The 20,980-nt window shown below is 51.6% G+C and overlaps 1 protein-coding gene across 1 annotated transcript in view; it reads left to right on the forward strand.

Annotated features, from left to right (window-relative positions):
* The first annotated feature begins 2,562 nt into the window (after positions 1-2,562).
* CD44 (CD44 molecule (IN blood group)) overlaps positions 2,563-20,980 on the forward strand; it is a 62,413-nt gene continuing 43,995 nt past the window's right edge. The window contains exons 1-6 of the mRNA XM_068166839.1: positions 2,563-2,660; positions 3,163-3,393; positions 12,653-12,789; positions 14,621-14,692; positions 16,620-16,853; positions 18,804-18,899. Coding sequence (XP_068022940.1) covers positions 2,563-2,660; positions 3,163-3,393; positions 12,653-12,789; positions 14,621-14,692; positions 16,620-16,853; positions 18,804-18,899 — 868 coding nt within the window. The remainder of the gene's footprint in view (positions 2,661-3,162; positions 3,394-12,652; positions 12,790-14,620; positions 14,693-16,619; positions 16,854-18,803; positions 18,900-20,980) is intronic.

Genomic DNA, 20,980 nt, shown 5'->3' on the forward strand with positions numbered 1-20,980 from the left:
CTCTTTCTTTCTTTCTTTCTCTTTCTTTTCTTTCTTTCTTTCTTTCTTTCTTTCTTTCTTTCTTTCTTTCTTTCTTTCTTTCTTTCTTTCTTTCTCTTTCTTTCTTTCTTTCTTTCTTTCTTTTTCTTTCTTTCTTTCTTTCTTTCTTTTTCTTTCTTTCTTTCTTTCTTTCTTTCTTTCTTTTTCTTTCTCTTTCTTTCTTTCTTTCTTTCTTTCTTTCTTTCTTTCTCTTTCTTTCTTTCTTTCTCTTTCTTTCTTTCTTTCTTTCTTTCTTTCTTTCTTTCTTTCTTTCTTTCTTTCTTTCTTTCTTTCTTTCTTTCTTTCTTTCTTTCTTTCTTTCTTTCTTTCTTTCTTTCTTTTTCTTTCTTTCTTTCTTTCTTTCTCTTTCTTTCTTTCTTTCTCTTTCTTTCTTTCTTTCTTTCTTTCTCTTTCTTTCTTTCTTTCTCTTTCTTTCTTTCTTTCTTTCTTTCTTTCTTTCTTTCTTTCTTTCTTTCTTTCTTTCTTTCTTTTTCTTTCTTTCATTCTTTCTTTCTTTCTTTCTTTCTTCTTTCTTTCTTTCTTTCTTTCTTTCTTTCTTTCTTTCTTTCTCTTTCTTTCTTTCTTTTTCTTTCTTTCTTTCCTTCTTTCTTTCTTTCCTTCTTTCTTTCTTTCCTTCTTTCTTTCCTTCTTTCTCTCTCTCTTTCCTTCTTTCTCTCTCTCTTTCCTTCTTTCTCTCTCTCTTTCCTTCTTTCTCTCTCTCTTTCCTTCTTTCTCTCTCTCTTTCCTTCTTTCTCTCTCTCTTTCCTTCTTTCTCTCTCTCTTTCCTTCTTTCTCTCTCTCTTTCCTTCTTTCTCTCTCTCTTTCCTTCTTTCTCTCTCTCTTTCCTTCTTTCTCTCTCTCTTTCCTTCCTTTCCTTCCTTTCCTTCCTTTCCTTCCTTTCCTTCCTTTCCTTCCTTTCCTTCCTTTCCTTCCTTTCCTTCCTTTCTTTCCTTTTCCTTCTTTCAAATTTTCCATTCGGCATCTGCATGGAAAACCGTCTCCAACAGGAAGAGTTTGCATGAATCAGTGTTACTCATTATGTGTAAGGGTTGCAGAACCAGGGTGGAAGTAAAGCTTGCACCTGGCTTCCTACTGTGACAACTTCTAACAAGCCCCTCGCATTAATAATCAGGGTGTAACTCACACTTTCATGCAAGAACAATGCTCCTTAGTCTGCCTCAAGCCAATTCTATCCCACCAGTAGGCTCTGACTAGTGTCTGCAGAACCTGGAGTTAGTGGTTTTGGCTGCAAAGGCCTCATTGATCCTGGGTTAGATACAGGAATGGTGGAGAAGGGCTTGTGTGCAGCTGCTGGAGAGAGGGCACCAGAAATCTCAGGAGAGACAGGGAGAGGTGACTTGTGTGAAAGTTAGTGTTCTCTGTGCTCAGAAAAGCCGGGCTGAGGGGCATTCCGTGGCTTTGGGCTGAGTCACCCAAGTCTCATGATCTGGGTGAGATTAATGATGATGACAATCCAGGCCTCTCTGGTGCTTTTTGCCTCTTTTGAGAGCTGTTGTTAAACACTTCAGTGGCAGGAGGGAAGGTTTGGGTGCTGCTTGCAGTTCCACTTTGTGTCAGCTCCTTCGAAACTGCAGAAGGACGGAAGGGATGGGGAATGGTTTGATGCCACAGTCTGAGTTTTGCATTGCCTCATCTCCCGAGCCAAGGGAAAGTAAAGAAATCCATCTTTTGCATCACTGTGTCAGAGCCAGCTAAGTATCATCGACATAAACTTAATGGATTTGACCTTCCTGTGCTATGGGAAAAGGTGGAACGTGTCTTTAGACTTGGATTTGGCAATTACATGTTTTTTCTCAACTCAAAGTCAAGGCTATAAGCCTCAGTGTGGAGAAAAAAAACCAAACCCACACAACAGGAAAGTGTTAGTTTAAACCCCACCTTTGACTTTTGAGCGTTTCTGTACGGGTGTGACTTGGAAATGTTTTCATTTTTCGGTTAAGAGTCCCCCTTGTCTGGGTATTACAATCTGAGACCAGAAAGCAAACCCTCTGGCTTGCCTGCAGCCCTGGGCAGCAGGCTCTGCAGCCCTGTTTTGCCATTTCAAAGAGGTGCTAATCGCTGTAAGCACAGAGGGGCTGCTGGCTTCAGGCAGGCTGCTTAGGCTGTGAAGCGTTGCGTGAGTTTCTGGCACCGCTGGAGCCCTTCTTCTGCTTCTCCAACAGAGTCCACACTGCAAACGTTTTTAACAGTGGGTGTAGAAGACGCCATCAAATCGAAACCAAAGCATTCTGTCTCAGTCCCTGAGGCAAAGTGCCAAATGATTGGATGGCCTCAAAAGCAGTTCTGAGAATCGGATTGCCACATTTTTGCCCAAGATCTCCTGGACACCCACCTGATGTCATAGTATCAGTCAGGGTTGGAAGGGACCACAAGGACCATGTAGTTCCATGTCCCACACTGCTTGGTGAGGCTCCCTGCGAGCCTGGGTCCTCCTGCATGTGCCTGCAGTGCAGCTAGGCTTTAACAAGACCTAAGTGCACTTGAGTCACAAGAACTACATGAACACTCCAGGCTCGGGGCAGAATGGCTGGAAACTGTCTGGTGGAGACAGACCTGGGGGTGCTGGTTGAGAGCCAGCTGAGCATGAGCCAGCACTGTGCCCAGGTGGCCAACTTCACAATGCAATTGTGTCTTCTGCATTTTATCGGCAGTGGCGTCAGGGGTGCTCAGCAGCACACCCAGCCATGCTGCGTTGCTGGTTTTGGAAAGGCAGAAGGGTGGGCTTGTGGCTCAGGCCAAAGAAGGGAGGTGCAAAGAAGGTAACTGAAAGTGCTGATGTTCTTTCACCACGACTGGGTAGCTGCTGCTTGTGGCTGGTTTGCACTGAAAGCACCGCCCTGCACAGGATCACAGCGTGTTAGGGGTTGGAAGGGCCCTCCAGAGACCAAGTCCAACCCCCTCTTGCCAGAGCAGGACCAGAGAACCCAGCACAGGTCACACAGGAGCATATCCAGATGAGTCTTGAAAGTCTCCAGAGAAGGAGACTCCACAACCTCTCTGGGCAGCCTGCTCCAGGGCTCTGGAGCTCACAGTCAAGAAGTTCCTCCTCACATTGAGCTGGAACCTCCCGTGCTGCAGTTCCTATCCATTGCCCCTTGCCACTTGTTAGTAAATCATTTGCAGGTCCTCAGTGAAGCAGGAAGTCCAGCAAGCAGTAATCAATTTGTTTTCCTTCCCTTTGGTAACAGAGTTCAACGTCACTTGCAGATATGGAGGAGTTTTTCACGTGGAGAAGAACGGCCGCTACAGCCTGACGCGAGCCGAAGCCGTCGAGCTCTGCAGAGCTCTCAATAGCACCTTGGCAACACTAGAGCAGGTGAAGAAGGCTAATGAGCTTGGATTTGAAACTTGCAGGTAAAGAAATTATGGAGGGGTGGGGGGTAAAATGTATCATGAGAAGTCCATCTGTTAGTGCTCTGCAGCCTGTGGTAATTACAGCAGACTTCACACGGCTGCTGATTAGATGGCCACGTCGGTCCTTAAGTTCTACTCTGTGATGAGCAAAACATCTTCCTCAGTGTGCATGGTTCCTCTGAGCCCAGTACCTAATAAGTCATTCACTGCATATACTTTCTACCAATTGTCTTTTCAAAAAACACAGACTCTGACAGAGAAAACATAAAGACAGCAAAAGGTTGGCAGCATAATAAACTCCCGAGGGAGATCACAGGAGCAGAGAATGTGAGGGGCTGGAAGGGACCTCAAAAGCTCATCCAGTCCAAGCCCCTGCCAGAGCAGGGTCACCTAGAGCAGGTCACACAGGAACACATCCAGGTGGGTTTGGAATATCTCCAGGGAGGGAGACTCCACAACCCCCCTGGGCAGCCTGCTCCAGGGCTCTGCCACCCTCACAGGGGAAAAAGTTCTTCCTCCTGTTCCCATGGCACTTCCTCGGCCTCAGCTTCCACCACTGCCCCTTGTGCTGGCATTGGGCAGCACCCAGCAGAGCCTGGCTCCAGCCTCTGGGCACTCACCCTGCACATCTTCAGCAACAGCAATGAGGTCACCCTCAGGCTCCTCCTCTCCAAGCTGCAGAGCCCTCAGCTCCCTCAGGCTCGCCTCCTAAGGAAGATCTTCCACTCCCTTCATCATATTTGTGGCTCTGTGCTGGACTCTCTCAAGCAGTTCCCTGAGGTCCTTCTTGAACTGAGGGGCCCAGAGCTGGACACAATATTCCAGATGCAGCCTCAGCAGGGCAGAGGAGAGGGGCAGGACAATGGACCTGCTGACCACAGCCCTTCTAATCCAGCTGATGATGCCATTGGCCTTCTTGGCCACCAGAGCACATGTCTGGCTCATGGTCAACCTCCCATCCACTAGGACCCCTCAGGTCCTTTTCTCCTTCATTGCTCTCCAACAGGTCAACCTCCATGGGGTTGTTCTTTCTCAGGTGCAAGACTCTCCCCTTGCCCTTGTTGGATTTCATTCTGTTTCTCCCTGACCAACTCTCAGCCTGTCTAGGTCTGGCTGAATGGCAGCACCACCCTCCTGTGTCAGCCACTACTCCTAGGCTTGTGCTGTCAGCAAATTTGATGACCTTGCTCTCTGTTCAGATCATCACTGGTTTGTAAGATGTGTGGGAAAAGTATTGATGATTTTGATGAGCTGATGTATGGTCAAAGACTGAAGATGGTATATCCATAGAGGGAAATCTCTGTGTCCTCCAGAAACAGTAAAAGCCATCAAGTGGTACAGTGAGGGATGAGCTCTTGATATCCCAGTAAAAAAAAAAGGCCACAGTATTACTGCATTCTTCATAGCATCCCAGAATGGCTCAGGCTGGCAGAGACCTCAAAGCTCATCCATTCCAACCTCCTGCCAGGGGCAGGGACACCTCTCAAGTAGACTCAGCTGCTCTAGGCCTCATCCAGCCTGGCCTTGAACACCCCTAGCCCAGAGGCATGCACAACCTCCCTGGGCAGCCTGTGCCAGAGTCTCACACTGAAGAACTTCTTCCTCAGCTCCAGTCTAACCCTGCTCTGCCTCAGCTTCAAACCATTCCCCCTTGTCCTGTCTCTGGACACCCTCATGGAAAGTCACTCTGCAGCCTTCCTGCAGGATCCCTTCAGGTATTGGAAGGCAACTCTAAGGATCCCCCTGGAGCCTTCTCCTCTCCAGGCTGAACACCCCCAGCTCCCTCAGCCTGGCCTCACAGCAGAGCTGCTCCAACACTTGGATCATCTTTGTGGCCTTCCCCTGGACTCTCTCCAGCAGCTATGTGTCCTTCTTACACTGGGGACACAGAACTGGAGGCAGTATCTGAGGTGGCCACACTCCTTTTGAATCAGCCCAGGATATGATTTGCCTTCTGGGTAAATCCTACAATCCTGGAGTGGAGAAGTTTCAAAAGACAGCCATAAAAATGACGAGGAGGAGAAAAACCAAACCAAACCCAAAACCAAACCACATTGTCAAGTGGCTTAATTACCCTCTGTAATTTATGATGCACAGGGCAACAGATGTGGATAACACTGATTCCTCTTGAGCAAAAAAATCACTGCAGCAAGAGACTGGAAGCAGGGTAAAGGAAAAGCAAGTGAGCACTACCACTGCAAAACATGTTAGGATAGTAATGAGCTGAGTCCCCCCAGAAGGATTATAGCAGATCACAGTCTGACAGGATCACCAAGGTTGGAAGAGACCTCAAAGATCATGGAGCCCAACCTGTCACCACAGACCTCACGACCAGACCATGGCACCAAGTGCCACATCCAATCCCCTCTTGAACACCCCCAGGGATGGGGACTCCACCACCTCCTTGGGCAGCACATTCCAATGACAAATGACTCTCTCTGGGAAGAACTTTCTCCTCACATCCAGCCTAAACTTCCCCTGGCACAGCTTGAGACTGTGTCCTCTTGTTCTGGTGCTGGCTGCCTGGGAGAAGAGACCAACTCCCTCCTGGCTACAACCACCTTTAGGGTATTTGTAGAGAGCAACTCCCCTGAGCCTCCTCTTCTCCAGGCTAAGCAACCCCAGCTCCCTCAGCCTCTCCTCACAGGGCTGTGCTCCAGACCCCTCCCCAGCCTTGTTGCCCTTCTCTGGACACCTTCAAGTCTCTCAATGTCCTTCTGAAACTGAGGAGCCCAGAACTGGACACAGGACTCATGGTGTGGCCTAACCAGTGCTGAGCACAGGGCACAAGGACTTCCCTGCTCCTGCTGGCCACACTGTTCCTGATGCAGGCCAGGATGCCCTTGGCCTTCTTGGCCCCCTGGGCACACTGCTGGCTCATGTTCAGGCAGCTGTCAATCAGCACCCCCAGGTCCCTCTCTGCCTGGCTGCTCTCAGCCACTCTGACCCCAGCCTGTAGCACTGCCTGGGGTTGCTGTGGCCAAAGTGCAGCCCCTGGCACTTGGACTTGTTGAATGCCATCCTGTTGGCCTCTGCCCATCTGTCCAATTGGTCGAGGTCCCTCTGCAGAGCCCTTCTGCCCTCTCACTGACCAACTCCTGCCCCCAGCTTGCTGTCATCTGCACATTTGCTGATGACTGACTCAGTCCCCTCCTCCAGATCATCAATCAAGATATTGAACAGGCTGGGGCCCAGCACTGATCCCTGGGGCACACCACTGGTGCCTGGCTGCCAGCTGGCTGTGGCACCATTCACCACCACTCTCTGGGCTCAGCCTCCAGCCAGTTCCTAACCCAGCTCAGAGTGCTGCTGTCCCAGCCAGGGGCTGGCAGCTTGGCCAGCAGTTTGCTGTGGGGGATGGTGTCCAAGGCCTTGCTGAGGTCCAGGCAGACCACATCCACAGCCTGCCCCACATCCACCAGGCAGTCACTCGATCATAGAAGGAGATCAGGTTGGTCAGGCAGGAGCTGCCCCTCCTAAATCCATGCTGGCTGGGCCTGAGCCCTTGGCCATCCTTCAGGTGCAGTTATTGCCCCCAGGATAATCTGCTCCATCACTTTCCCTGGCACTGAGGTCAGGTTGGCAGGCCTGGAGTTTCCAGGTTCCTCCATCCAACCCTTCTTGTGGGTGGGGACCACATTGGCCAGTCTCCAGTCCTCTGGGACCTCACCAGTGAGCCGACAGATCCTTTGGCACAGCAAAATGCCCTCAAGAGTGAAGATTTTTTTCCCCAAACAGTACCCAAGCTGGGGCATTTCTGTAGTCTGTAAGTCAATCAGACTAGGGCATCCTCTGATCTTGCTTTCCAAAGCTTGCAGTTATTGTGCAAATCATTCTCAATGTCCAGCTGCAAAGAGGAGATGGAACTCAAGAGCTGTGACGTTGAAGTTCCACCTGTCCCTTAGAAGACCAGATAACACAGACTGGTTCTCTCTACATCTGGTGCTCCCTGCAGCTCCCTGAAAGGAGGCTGAGTCTCTTCTGCCAAGGAACAAGTGACAGGACAAGGGGAAACAGCCTCAGGTTGCAGCAGAAAAGGCTTAGATTGGATATTAGAAGAAACTTCTTCACTGAAAGGATGTCAGGAAGAACTTCTACACAGAGAGAGAGATTGCCCATTGGAATGGGCTGCCTGGGGAGGTGGTGGAGTCACCATCCCTGGAGGTGTTCAGGAGGAGACTTGATGGGGTGCTTGGTGCCATGGGTTAGTTGATTAGGTGGTGTTGGATGATAGGTTGGACACCATGATCTTGAAGGTCTCTTCCAGCTTGGTTTCTTCTGTTCTGTTCTAGTCTATTCCATTCCATTCCATTCCATTCCATTCCATTCCATTCCATTCCATTCCATTCCATTCCATTCCATTCCATTCCATTCCATTCCATTCCAAGATGGGAACAGGCTGCCCAGGGCAGTGGAGGAGTTCTGTCTTGGTCTGGAGAGGGCAAGAGCCTCAGTCCTTTGAATATTCTGTGTTATGAAATTAGAGGCACAAAGGAGGCCAAAATACCAGCAGTGAGGCTATTTATTGACAGAATGGAGTGGATGGATCAGAAGCAGAGAGAGAGAAGATGGAGAGGGAGAGAGAGAAGAGGGGGAGAGAAGAGGAAAGGAATTACATTACCACACCACTCACTCCCCAAGACAGTTTGAGTCTGTGGAGGAAAGCTGCTGCAGCTTTGGATGTAGAGGAGATGTTGGGTCTTTAGAGTGGGCCTGTAGAGGAAGGCTGCTGCAGCTTTGGCTGTAGAAGAGATGTTGTCCATGTTGCTGTGCTGTCCTCTGAGCAGCCTCTTCAGCTCCATGAGCTGCAGCAGGCGGAACTTAGGTCACGGAGAGAGGTTTCCTCTTGGGCTGCTTCTTCCAGGCTCCATGGGGATGTCTCTGCCACTTTTTCTCTCCTGGTATTCTCTCTGTTTCTCTTCAGAGCAGCATTGCCCCAGGCTTTTCCTTCCCTCTTCAGAGCAGCATTGTCCAGGTCTTTTCCTTCTCTTGTGTTTTCCTTCTCCACAGTCAGTAGTTGCTCAGATCTTTGATACAGTTTTTAGGTATGTATATTCCAGAGGGTATGGATAGCAGTGGCCTCTGCCCATCCCCAGGGCAGCTGCAGCCTGGTGAGCAATTCATAGTAGGATCATAGTATCAGTCAGGGTTGGAAAGGACCACAAGGATCATCCAGTGCCAACCCCCCTGCCATGGGCAGGGACACCCCACACTAGATCAGCCTGGCCACAGCCTCAGCCAGCCTGGCCTTAAACACCTCCAGGGACAGGGCCCCAACCACCTCCCTGCACAACCCATTCCAGGGCTTCACCACTCTCATGGGCAAGAACTTCCTCCTCCCCTCCAGCCTCAATCTCCCCACCTCCAGCTTCATTCCATTCCCCCTAGTCCTATCACTCCCTGAGATCCTGAGCAGTCCCTCCCCAGCCTTCCTGGAGCACCCTTCAGATCCTGGAAGGCCACAAGGAGGTCACCTGGGAGCCTTCTCTTCTCCAGACTGAACAGCCCCAACTCCTTCAGTCTGTCCTCACGGGAGAGGAGCTCCAGCCCTCTGCTCATCCTCCTGGCCCTGCTCTGGACACCTTCCAGCACCTCCAGATCCCTCTTGTCATAGGGGCTCCAGAGCTGGAGGCAGGACTCCAGGTGGGGTCTCCCCAGAGCTGAGCAGAGGGGGAGAATCACCTCCCTTGCCCTGCTGGCCACACTTCTCCTGCTGCAGCCCAGGGTCTGATTGGCTTTCTGGGCTGCAAGTGCACACTGAGAGCTCCTGGTGAGCTTCTCCTCCCCCAGCACCCCCAAGGCTCTCTCCTCAGGGCTGCTTTCCAGCCAGTCCCTGCCCAGCCTGGATTTGTGCCTGGGATTGCCTCCAGCCAGCTGCAGGACCCTGCCCTTGCTCTTGTTGACCCTCCTGAGGTTAGCTTGTGCCCACCTCTGCAGCCTGTCCAGGTCCCTCTGGATGGATCCCTTCCCTCCAGCTGCCTGCTGCCCCACACAGCTTGGTGTCATCAGCAACCCTGCTGAGGGTGCACTCAGTGCCACTGTCCCTGGCACCCACAAAGATGTTGAACAAGCCTGGTCCCAGGACTGATCCCTGAGGGACTCTGCTTGTCCCTGGCCTCCCCTGGGACATGGACCCATGGACAGCCACTCTTTGGGTGCAGCCATTCTTATCTATGCACCTTCCAGAGCGTCATTCCAGTGGCTTCTGTCCAAGACACATCAGCTATTCTCTGGGCAGGCAGCAAAGGTGATTTTATCTTTGTTGAGTCACATCAAGAGAGACAAGATTTAGTCTCTCACAAGTCCCCCCCCACGAAGGGGTTTAAGAGCCAGGGAGATGTGGTGCTGAGGGACATGGTTTAGCAGTGACCTGGCAGTGCAGGGTTAACAGCTGAGGTCAATGAGGTCTCTTCCAACTCCAAATGATTTTTTGCAGGTAAACATTACAGAGCTGCAGCAAATGTCAGCAGATTTTCAACATTATTTCAATCTAAAATAAAGGGCAAATATGTAGAAAGAGGCTTTACCTTCAGAGACCTGCTTAGCCACTTGGATCCCGACAAGCCCAAGGGACTGGATGGGATCCATCCCAGGGTGCTGAGAGAGCTGGCCCATGAGCTGCCAAGCCACTCTCCATCATTTCCCTCCAGTCCTGGCTCACTGGAGAGCTGCCAACATGATGCCCATCCACAGGAAGGGCTGGATAGATGAGCCAGGGAATTCCAGGCCTTTCAGCCTGACCTCAGTGCCAGGCAAGGCTATGGAGCAGTCATCCTGAGTGCAATCACACAGCACTTACAGGATGGCCAAGGGCTCAGGCCCAGCCAGCATGGAGTTAGGAAGGGCAGGTCCTGCCTGACCAACCTGATCTCCTTCCATGCCCAGGTGACTGCCTGGTGGATGTGGGGCAGGCTGTGGATGTGGTCTGCCTGGGCTTCAGCAAGGCCTTGGACACCATCCCCCACAGCAAACTGCTGGCCAAGCTGTCAGCCCCTGGCTGGGACAGCAGCACTCTGAGCTGGGTTAGGAACTGGCTGGAGGCTGAGCCCAGAGAGTGGTGGTGAATGGTGCCACAGCCAGCTGGCAGCCAGGCACCAGTGGTGTGCCCCAGGGATCAGTGCTGGGCCCTGTGCTCTTTAACATCTTCATTGATGATCTGGAGGAGGGCATTGAGTCCAGCATCAGTAAATGTGCAGCTGACAGCAAGCTGGGGGCAGGAGTTGATCTGCTGGAGGGTAGAGAGGCTCTGCAGAGGGACCTTGCCAGGCTGGACAGATGGGCAGAGGCCAAGGGCAGGAGATTGAACACATCCAAGTGCCAGGTGCTGCACATTGGCCACAACAACCCCAGGCAGTGCTACAGGCTGGGGTCAGAGTGGCTGAGAGCAGCCAGGCAGAGAGGGACCTGGGGGTGCTGGTTGATGGTAGGCTGAACATGAGGCTGCAGTGTGCCCAGGCAGCCAGGAGGGCCAATGGCATCCTGGCCTGCATCAGGAACAGTGTGGCCAGCAGGAGCAGGGAAGTCATTGTGCCCTGTGCTCAGCACTGGTTAGGCCACACCTTGAGTCCTGTGCCCAGTTCTGGGCTCCTCAGTTTAGGAAGGAGGTTGAGCTGCTGGAAGGTGTCCAGAGAAGGGCAAGAAAGCTGGGGAGGGGTCTGGAGCACAGCCCTGTGAGGAGAGGCTGAGGGAGCTGGGGTTGCTTAGCCTGGAGAAGAGGAGGCTCAGGGGAGACCTCATTGCCCTCTCCAACTCCCTGAAGGGAGGTTGTAGCCAGGTGGGGGTTGGTCTCTTCTCCCAGGCAGGCAAGCAGCACCAGAACAAGAGGACACAGTCTCATGCTGTGCCAGGGGAGGTTTAGGCTGGATGTTAGTAAGAAGTTCTACAAGAAAGAGAGATTGGCCATTGGGATGTGCTGCCTGGGGAGGTGGTGGAGTCCCCATCCCTGGAGGTGTTTAGGAGGAGCCTGGATGTGGCACTTGATTCCATGATTTTGTTGATCAGATGGTGCTGGGTGATAGGTTGGACTTGATGATCTCAAAGGTCTTTTCCAACCTGGTTAATTCTATTCCTATTCTATTCTATTCTATTCTATTCTATTCTATTCTATTCTATTCTATTCTATTCTATTCTATTCTATTCTATTCTATTCCTTCTAACTGAGCAGAGTAGAAAAGTTCAGTGGACATTTCTCCCAGATGGTAAGAATTTCATTCCACCACTGTAAGAAAGAGTTCTGGCACCAGCACTGCTTGCAGCTATTTCCTGTGAATGATTCCATTCCAACTGAGTCAGTGGTGCTTTCCTCTTTGAGTGCCTAGTGCATGAATGTTCATTCCCACTGCCTGCACACCCGTGAGAATTGAATGAACCACAGTGTCACAGAATGTTTGGGGTTGGAAGGCACCTCCAGAGATCATCCAGTCCAAGCTCCCTGCCAGAGCAGAGCACCCAGGGCAGGGCACACAGGAACACAGCCAGGGGGGGCTGGAAAAGTCAGCTGCAGTTTGCTTCAGCAGAAGTGCTGCTTGGTGACAGCACACCCTGCACCTCTGGAGCCACTGCTCTGAAGAGCAAACTGAAATCAACCTGGAGGTCCCTTCCAACCCCTAACACCCTGTGGACATCCTTGCCTGCTACAATACCTCTGCCAACCAATCCCTGTCAGGGTCTCTGTGCTGTCAGCTGGCATTTGCAAATCCAGCTCAGCGTTCTTCTGCAGCTGGGGAAAATAGGTGACAACAGAAAAGCTTCATCCCCCTCAGCATGAAAAACCTTGAGTTCTGCACCAGCCTCTGCTGAGGGAAACCTGTACCACCAGAGTCACAGACTCACAGGCTTGGAAGGCACCTCCAGAGATCACCCAGTCCAAGCCAGAGCAGAGCACCCAGGGCAGCTCACACAGGAACACAGTCAGGGGGGGTTGGAAAGGCTCCAGAGCAGGAGACTCCACAGCCTCTCTGGGCAGCCTGCTCCAGGCTCCAGCACCCTCACAGCCACGAAGGTTTCCCTTCTGTTCCCCTGGCACCTCCTCTGCTCCAGCTTGCCCCCAGTGCCCCTTGTGCTGCCCTTGGTCATCCCTGAGCAGAGCCTGGCTCTGGCCTCCAGCACTGCCCTGCACATCTTGATCCCCAGCACTGAGGGCAGCCCTCAGGTTCCTCTGCTCCCAGCTCCAAGCCCCAGCTCCCTCAGCCTGTGCTCACAGGGAGATGTTGCACTGCTGTGATATGTAACAGGGTGTGTTCTCCTCTGCTCCTCACAGGTATGGTTTTGTGGTGGGGCACGTCGTTATCCCCCGGGTCAAGCCCTACCATCTGTGTGCCGCAAACCACACCGGCGTCTACATCCTGCTCACCAACACCACGGGGCGCTACGACGCCTACTGCTACAACGAGACAGGTACCTCTGGGCTGTGGGGGTGTAAGCTCATGGAATGGTTTGGGTGGAAGGGACCTTCAAGGTCATCCAGTTGACAGTATCAGAGTATCACAGTATAATTAAGGTTGGAAGAGACCTCGAGGATCATCGAGTCCAACCTGTCACCACAGACCTCATGACCAGACCATGGCACCAAGTGCCACATCCAATCCCCTCTTGAACACCTCCAGGGATGGGGACTCCACCACCTCCCTGGGCAGCACATCCCAGTGGCTAACAACTCTCTCTGGGAAGAACTTTCTCCTCACCTCCAGCCTAAACTTCCCCCGGCACAGCTTGAGACTGTGTCCTCTTGTTCTGGTGCTGCTTGCCTGGGAGAAGAGACCAACCCCCACCTGGCTACAACCTCCCTTCAGGGAGTTGGAGAGAGCAATGAGGTCTCCCCTGAGCCTCCTCTTCTCCAGGCTAAGCAACCCCAGCTCCCTCAGCCTCTCCTCACAGGGCTGTGCTCAAGGCCTCTCCCCAGCCTTGTTGCCCTTCTCTGGGCACCTTCAAGTCTCTCAATGTCCTTCTGAAACTCAGGGGCCCAGAACTGGACACAGGACTCAAGGTGCGGCCCAACCAATGCAGAGTCCAGGGGCACAATGACTTCCCTGCTCCTGCTGGCCAGACTGTTCCTGATGCAGGCCAGGATGCCCTTGGCCTTCTTGGCCACCTGGGCACACTGCTGGCTCATGTTCAGGCAGCTGTCAATCAGCACCCCTAGGTCCCTCTCTGGTTGGCAGCTCTCAGCCACTCTGACCCCAGCCTGTAGCACTGCCTGGGGTTGCTGTGGCCAAAGTGCAGCCCCTGGCACTTGGACTTGTTGAATGCCATCCTGTTGGCCTCTGCCCATCTGTCCAGCCTGGCAAGGTCCCTCTGCAGAGCCCTTCTGCCCTCTCACTGACCAACATCTGCTCCCAGCTTGCTGTCATCTGCAAATTTGCTGATGCTGGACTCAATGCCCTCATCCAGATCATCAATGAAGATGTTAAAGAGCACAGGGCTCAGCACTGATCCCTGGGGCACACCACTGGTGCCTGGCTGCCAGCTGGCTGTGGCACCATTCACCACCACTCTCTGGGCTCAGCCTCCAGCCAGTTCCTAACCCAATGCAGTGTGCTCCCATCCAAGCCAGGGGCTGACAGCTTGGCCAGCAGTTTGCTATGGAGGACGGTGTCAAAGGCCTTGCTGAAGCCCAGGCAGACCACATCCACAGGCCTCCCCATGTCCACCAGGCAGTCACCTGATCTTAGAAGGCGATCAGGTTGGTGAGGCAGGACCTGCCCTTCCTAACTCCATGCTGGCTGGGCCTGAGCCCTTGGCCATCCTTCAGGTGTGCAGTTATTGCCCCCAGGATAATCTGCTCCATCATTTTCCCTGGCACTGAGGTCAGGCTGACTGCCCCCCGTGACCCTGGGCAGGGACACCTCACACCAGCCTAGGTTGCTCAAGGCCTCATCCAGCCTGGCCTTGAACACCTCCAGGGAGGGAGCATCTACAACCTCCCTGGCAACCTGTGCCAGAGTCTCACCACCCTCACTGCAAAGAATTTCTTCCCCATCTCCCATCTCAATCTGCAATCCTCAAGTTTAAAGCCATTGCCCCTTGTCCCTATAAGCCTAGTCTAGCTGAGAGGCATCCCTGCCCATGGAGGGGAGGTTGGAGTAGATGAGCTCTGAGCTCCCTTCCAGCCTAGGCTGTTTCAGGATTGTCCTCATCTGCAGCTGTTGGTTTGTGATGTGTGCAATCAACCAGTGATGATTTGCTCAGTTTCCTCAGAGCAGTGTTTTCTGTTTTCCTTCTTTTCCAGAGACAAGGAACAAGACCTGTGATCCAGTTGAAAGACTGGATACTTCTTTCCTCACCACTCAGGATGAAATAGGTACTGTATGGAGCAGAAAAACTTGCCACTTGCTATAGGATCCAGAGAACTCTTTTCTGTTACTTAAACCACTGCTAGTATCAAAAAATCAGCCTGTGGTGGGTTGAAGTTTCCCCCCCCAGCATTACCTTTGCCAGACCAACTCAGTCAGAAGCAACTGAAGCTGTATTTACAAGCAGGAGCTACACTCTGCAGTGGAATGCAGTCAACATGTACAACACAGCCAGGGGTTACAATATTATACAGATATTTACAATGAGCAAACAACACTAAAATGCCCCTGCTCAGAGACCAGGGAAGCTGTTCCACTGCCCCCACCCCCCTACCTCCCTGTCCCAAGAGAGAGAGAAGCAGAGAGCAAGCAGTGGGTTAGACTTAACTAAACAGCTCAGCCAAGGCCGGCCGACAAGCAGGTTAATCTCTCCCGAGGGGAGCAAAACAGCAGAGATGAGGAGAGAAGAGAGAGAATTGTTATGGTACAGCTCCTCTTATTTGAGGTATTTATCCAGTGAATTGGTTTAGAATAGCCTTTTGTTTTCCTTTTTACACCCCATAGTGATTTGTTTATATTTTTTTACCTTTCTGCTTGAAATCTGTAACTAAATTTCCAAGGCCTAGCCTAAACCCACCACACAGCCAAACATCAGCAAAAGTAGTCAAGAGGTGCTCAGCAGCAAGTAAAGCCATTAGTCACTTGTCTTTCCAAAAGTCTGGTGGAGCCTGCCTTTTCTCCTGCCTTTTTTCCTGGCCAAGCTGTCAGCCCCTGGCTTGGACAGCAGCACTCTGAGCTGGGTTAGGAACTGGCTGGAGGCTGAGCCCAGAGAGTGGTGGTGAATGGTGCCACAGCCAGCTGGCAGCCAGGCACCAGTGGTGTGCCCCAGGGATCAGTGCTGGGCCCTGTGCTCTTTAACATCTTCATTGATGATCTGGAGGAGGGCATTGAGTCCAGCATCAGTAAATGTGCAGCTGACAGCAAGCTGGGGGCAGGAGTTGATCTGCTGGAGGGTGGAGAGGCTCTGCAGAGGGACCTTGCCAGGCTGGACAGATGGGCAGAGGCCAAGGGCAGGAGATTGAACACATCCAAGTGCCAGGTTCTGCACATTGGCCACAGCAACCCCAGGCAGTGCTACAGGCTGGGGTCAGAGTGGCTGAGAGCAGCCAGGCAGAGAGGGACCTGGGGGTGCTGGTTGATGGTAGGCTGAACATGAGCCTGCAGTGTGCCCAGGCAGCCAGGAGGGCCAATGGCATCCTGGCCTGCATCAGGAAGAGTGTGGCCAGCAGGAGCAGGGAGGTCATTCTGCCCCTGTACACTGCACTGGTTAGGCCACACCTTGAGTCCTGTGTCCAGTTCTGGGCCCCTCAGTTTAGGAAGGAGGTTGACTTGCTGGAAGGTGTCCAGAGAAGGGCAACAAAGTTGGTGAGGGGCTTGGAATACAGCCCTGTGAGGAGAGGCTGAGGGAGCTGGGGTTCCTTAGCCTGGAGAAGAGGAGGCTCAGGGAGACCTTCTTGCTCTCTCCAACTCCCTGAAGGGAGGTTGTAGCCAGGTGGGGGTTGGTCTCTTCTCCCAGGCAGGCAAGCAGCACCAGAACAAGAGGACACAGTCTCAAACTGCACCAGGGAGGTTTAGGCTGGAGGTGAGGAAGAAGTTCTTTCCAGAAAGAGAGATTAGCCATTGGAATGTGCTGCAGGCAGGTGGAGTCACCATCACTGGAGGTGTTCAAGAGGGGATTGGATGTGGCACTTGGAGCCATGGTTTAGTTGTCAGGAGGTGTTGGGTAATAGCTTGGTCTTGATGATCTTTGAGGTCTTTTCCAACCTGGTCTGGTCTATTCTATTCTATTCTATTCTATTCTATTCTATTCTATTCTATACACAGCTCTGTAGCTCCCTGCCATCCACCAGCAGTTTCCTTCTCTCCTCCCCACAGTCATTGACAACGCCGATGGCTCCCGTTACAACCCGGACGGCACGCGCCACGGCGGGGAGACCTCCGGTGCTGACGACGACAGCGTAGGCAGTGGATCAACACATGACACAACTCCCATGGATACTTCCATCAGGAGATCCAGCCCATCCTATTATGGAAGTGCTACCCCAGCCTCACAGCTGCCAGATCACTCTTCAGGAGGGGGTGAAAAGGAAATTCCCGTAAGATATTCTGGTAAGAGCACTAGGCTTTCCCTGTCCCCTTTGGAATAACTGAGTGAAGGGTTAGATTGATAGCTAAAGGCTCACAGAGTCACAGAATGCCAGGGGCTGGAAGGCACCTCAAAAAGCTCATCCAGTCCAACCCTCCTACCAGAGCAGGGTCACCTAGAGCAGGTCACACAGGAGCACATCCAGGCGGGTCTCAAATATCTCCAGAGATGGAGACTCCACACCCACCCCGGGCAGCCTCTCCCAGTGCTCTGTCACCCTCAGAGAGAAAATGTTTTTCCTTGTGTTTCCATGGAACTTCCTCTGCCTCAGTTTCCACCCAGTGCCCCTTGTGCTGGCATTGGGCATTACTGAGCACAGCCTGACTCCATACTCTTGGCACTCATGCTTTACATCTTTGTCAACATGAATGAGGTCACCTGTCAGTCTCCTTTTCTCCAAGCTACCGAGCCCTCAGCTCCCTCAGATTTTCCTCCTAAGGAAGATGTTCCACTCCCCTAATCATTTTTGTGGCTCTGTGCTGGACTGTTTCAAACAGTTCCCTGTCCTGCTTGAACTGAGGGGTCCAGAACTGCACATAATACTCCAGATATGATGAGAGAATGAGGAGCACTATCTCTAGCTGGTATCCTAGAGCGGAAAAAGGAGAGTGTGTGTCTCTGAAGGAGAGCAGCAGCATTCAGAATGTCTAAGGACGCTTGGGACTGCAGGGGAATAGAAGGCAGCCACTCATCAGCAGTTTCCCAGACAAACCTTCCCAGGGTTTTGAGGAGAGATGGTTCTGAGAATTTGCACTTGTTCTTATTAAAATGTTTGTCTCCCTGAAGTCTCAAGAACATATCTGGCACTCAGCACAGAGGCTGGTGAGGCCAATGTTAGAGCATAACAAAGGGGAGCTGACAGACCAGGTGATTTCTCTGTGCACCACTGCAGGAGGTATTTGTGCTGCAACAGATTACAGAATGGTCAGAGAGAGAAAAGTCTCCAGTTAAAATGTTATTGATCTCTCCTTCCTTTAGGTGGTAAAGCCAAATTCTGTTTTCATGATGCCCTCCCAAATCCAAATGCCACCCTGCTTCCTAAGGCTTTCTGCAGGGTAGCAAATCAGTGGATTGGAGCTCCTTGCCCATGCCTCGCTTCCTTGGCAGGGTGGCATGGGTTTGATCCCATCTTTTGTGTTCCTGGTGTGGCTGAAGTGCTCAGAGATCTGAAACACCCGCTCCTGTTGAACCTAGGTGATACAAATGCAATTCCCCCTCCCAGGAGTGTAAAGGTTACTGCTGACCTCTGACTACAGGCAAATCACCAATAACTGAGCAGGGAAGGATGCCAGTAGCTTGCAGCACTGTTCTTAATGAATACTGAAACTGGCAGGGGTGGGGGGAGAGAAAAGAAAAACTTAAAGAAGAGCAGAAGCACTGGCACTAGAAAATGCTTGTTAGCATCATGAAAGGCAAACCCAAAGCTTCTCTTCCTAAGGAACTCGGGTCAGAAGCATTGCCCGGGGTGTGTGGCAGGTATGTCAGCAGCTTGCCATGACATCTCTTCCCAACCCCTCTTACTTACATGCAGAGTTCAGATTTTTTTGGCCTTAATCTCAGAATACATCTCAGTCAAGAAGGGAATACAACAGCTTCTGGAATCCCTGTCCAGATGGTATAGAGACGCAGCTGGAGCTTGTAGCACATGCACAGATCACTGCCAGGACGGTCACAGGATCATAGAATCGTTGTGACTAATGCATACTGCTCTTGCAACAGCCTGGCTTGGTGATATCCTTACTATGCTAGTGAGGTAAGGCTCCTTGGGAGTGAATTATGTGAAGAACCTACTCTGCATCTTTCTCCTCTCTTTGACCACTGAATGAAGGAATGAATCTTGCTGTATAGAATAACTGAAGTAGTTGTGAGCTGTGAGTCTCACCTCAGCTAATGATCCATCTTTCACCATACAGGTGATGAAGTTTCTCCTGTGTCATCTGCCTTCCCTTTGGTGACAGAAACTGATGACTCCCCTAGCAGAGCTGCTGGACCATACCCTGCCAGTACCAGTAAGATTTGTGTATTGTCTGCATGCATTAAAACTGCTTTCCCCTTCCAGCAGGGCTTCCTGGTAAGTGGTGATGTGCCTCCAGTTTTGAAACAGTTCTTCCCAGACTGCTTAACTTCCATCTCTGGGACAGGAGGAGCAGAACCAACTGCTCTTTGTTTACTTCCCTACTTAAAGATGAGTTTAGAAGGATCGCCGGTTGGAGTTTCCTACTGCCGTGCCTCTTTACTCTGTGAGGAACCACAAATGAGTGCAAGCACCTATCGCTTCCCTCCGTTTATCTCTGGTGGAGGAAGGGACAGTTCTGTCCATCTGTGGTGAAAGCGCTTGTCTCTAACACATTTGTCTTGGTGAATGTGGGCAATCCATCTGGAGACCATTGCCTCACTCACCAAAGCGGCCAAGGGGCAGTTCCAAGTGCCAAGCCACTTTGCACTGCAAGGAGTAGTTTTGTCCTTCTTGGTGGCGATTTGCATGAGAAAAAAATCCAAAACAACCTGGGGCTTGTGGTGGCACCGCAGGCTTTGAGGGCTCAAAAGCAGAGCAGCCATTCGCTCTGCTTTGTCCTTAACGAGCTGTATGGAGAAGGACTCGTGGTGGTTTTGTTATGCTGAGAGGGGAGAAGGACTCGTGGTGGTTTTGTTCTGCTGAGTGGGGAGAAGGACTCGTGGTGGTTTTGTTATGCTGAGAGGGGAGAAGGACTCGTGGTGGTTTTGTTATGCTGAGTGGGGAGAAGGACTCGTGGTGGTTTTGTTATGCTGAGAGGGGAGAAGGACTCGTGGTGGTTTTCTTAGGCATGTGGAACACAGCAGCTACAGCGAATAGGAAGCTTTCCAAATCATCTCACCCGTACTGGAGTGGGGCCGTACCTGTGTTCACTCTGGTCCTTTACTTCAGAGTGAAAAAGATCTCTGCCTCAGAAAGTGAACGTGAAGGGAGGGCATTTGAATTACAGAGAGGAGATCTGCAGAGGCGTGTTGTGACGAAGACTGAACCGACTGAAGTCAAAGTTTCTTCCTGCTGACTCTCTTATTCCCACCATGGAAGCCTGGGATAGGATTTTGCTCCCCTGTGTGCTGGGGGCTGCTGAATGATCCAATGGCCTGTGTGACTGAGGGGGACAGTGTCCTTATCGCTGCCTTTAGAAACCACAAGCTAGCCTAACAGTGACTGGGTGTCTGCTGCACGGCGAGACAGCAATCACTCAGCCCAGCTTCTTGTCTCGCAGGATGTGGAGGTTTGGCAACAGCTTCATGCAGATGTTAAAAAGAAATATCAGGCTGACCTTCCCCTAGGCTTTGAAAGCAAGCAGAGAATTTTCTGCTGCTTGTTTCAAGTGCAGGGCTTTGCTACCAAGTGCTGCCTGTGAGGGGGAAGGAAGCCCCACCTGGTGACAGTGGGGAGCTTGCCTGAGTAACCTTTCCTGCAGGGCTGTTTATTTTTGAGTGTGAATTAGTGCCTCCTTGTGCAGATGCTTCTGTACCCACTGCAGAACTGCCTGCAGCCTTGTGGGGTTTTGTTATTGATCCCTTCCTTTTGAGAGTGGGTCTGTCTCAAGGGCATGATTGTTTCACCGAGAGGGAACTAGAGGGATTAAAGAGTTTAAAAGACCAAAGTAACTGCAGAGCCAGGGAATCAAAGGTGCCAGTACTGATGTAAGTGTATCACAGCGGTCATGGCATTGGCATGCTTGCTTATTGGCTTTGGATTGATTGGTTCCCTGGAGTAAAAAGATTCTAAATGTGCTGCACCTGGGCTCTCCTGACAGCTTTAGCTATTAGACTAGACTAGACTAGACTAGACTAAACTAGGTTGGAAGAGACCTTCAAGATCATCGTGTCCAACCTATCAACTAATCCAACACCACCTAAACTACTGACCCATGGCACCAAGCACCCCATCAAGTCTCCTCCTGAACACCTCCAGGGATGGTGACTCCACCACCTCCCCAGGCAGCCCATTCCAATGGGCAATCACTCTCTCTGTGTAGAACTTCTTCCTAACCTCCACCTTCAACCTCCCCTGGTGCAGCCTGAGACTGTGTCCTCTTGTTCTGGTGCTGGCTGCCTGGGAGAAGAGACC

The sequence above is a fragment of the Melanerpes formicivorus genome, unplaced genomic scaffold, assembly GCF_026170545.1.
Source record: "Melanerpes formicivorus ecotype bairdi unplaced genomic scaffold, bMelFor1.0.p_v2 SCAF_108, whole genome shotgun sequence".
NCBI classification, from domain to species: domain Eukaryota; kingdom Metazoa; phylum Chordata; class Aves; order Piciformes; family Picidae; genus Melanerpes; species Melanerpes formicivorus.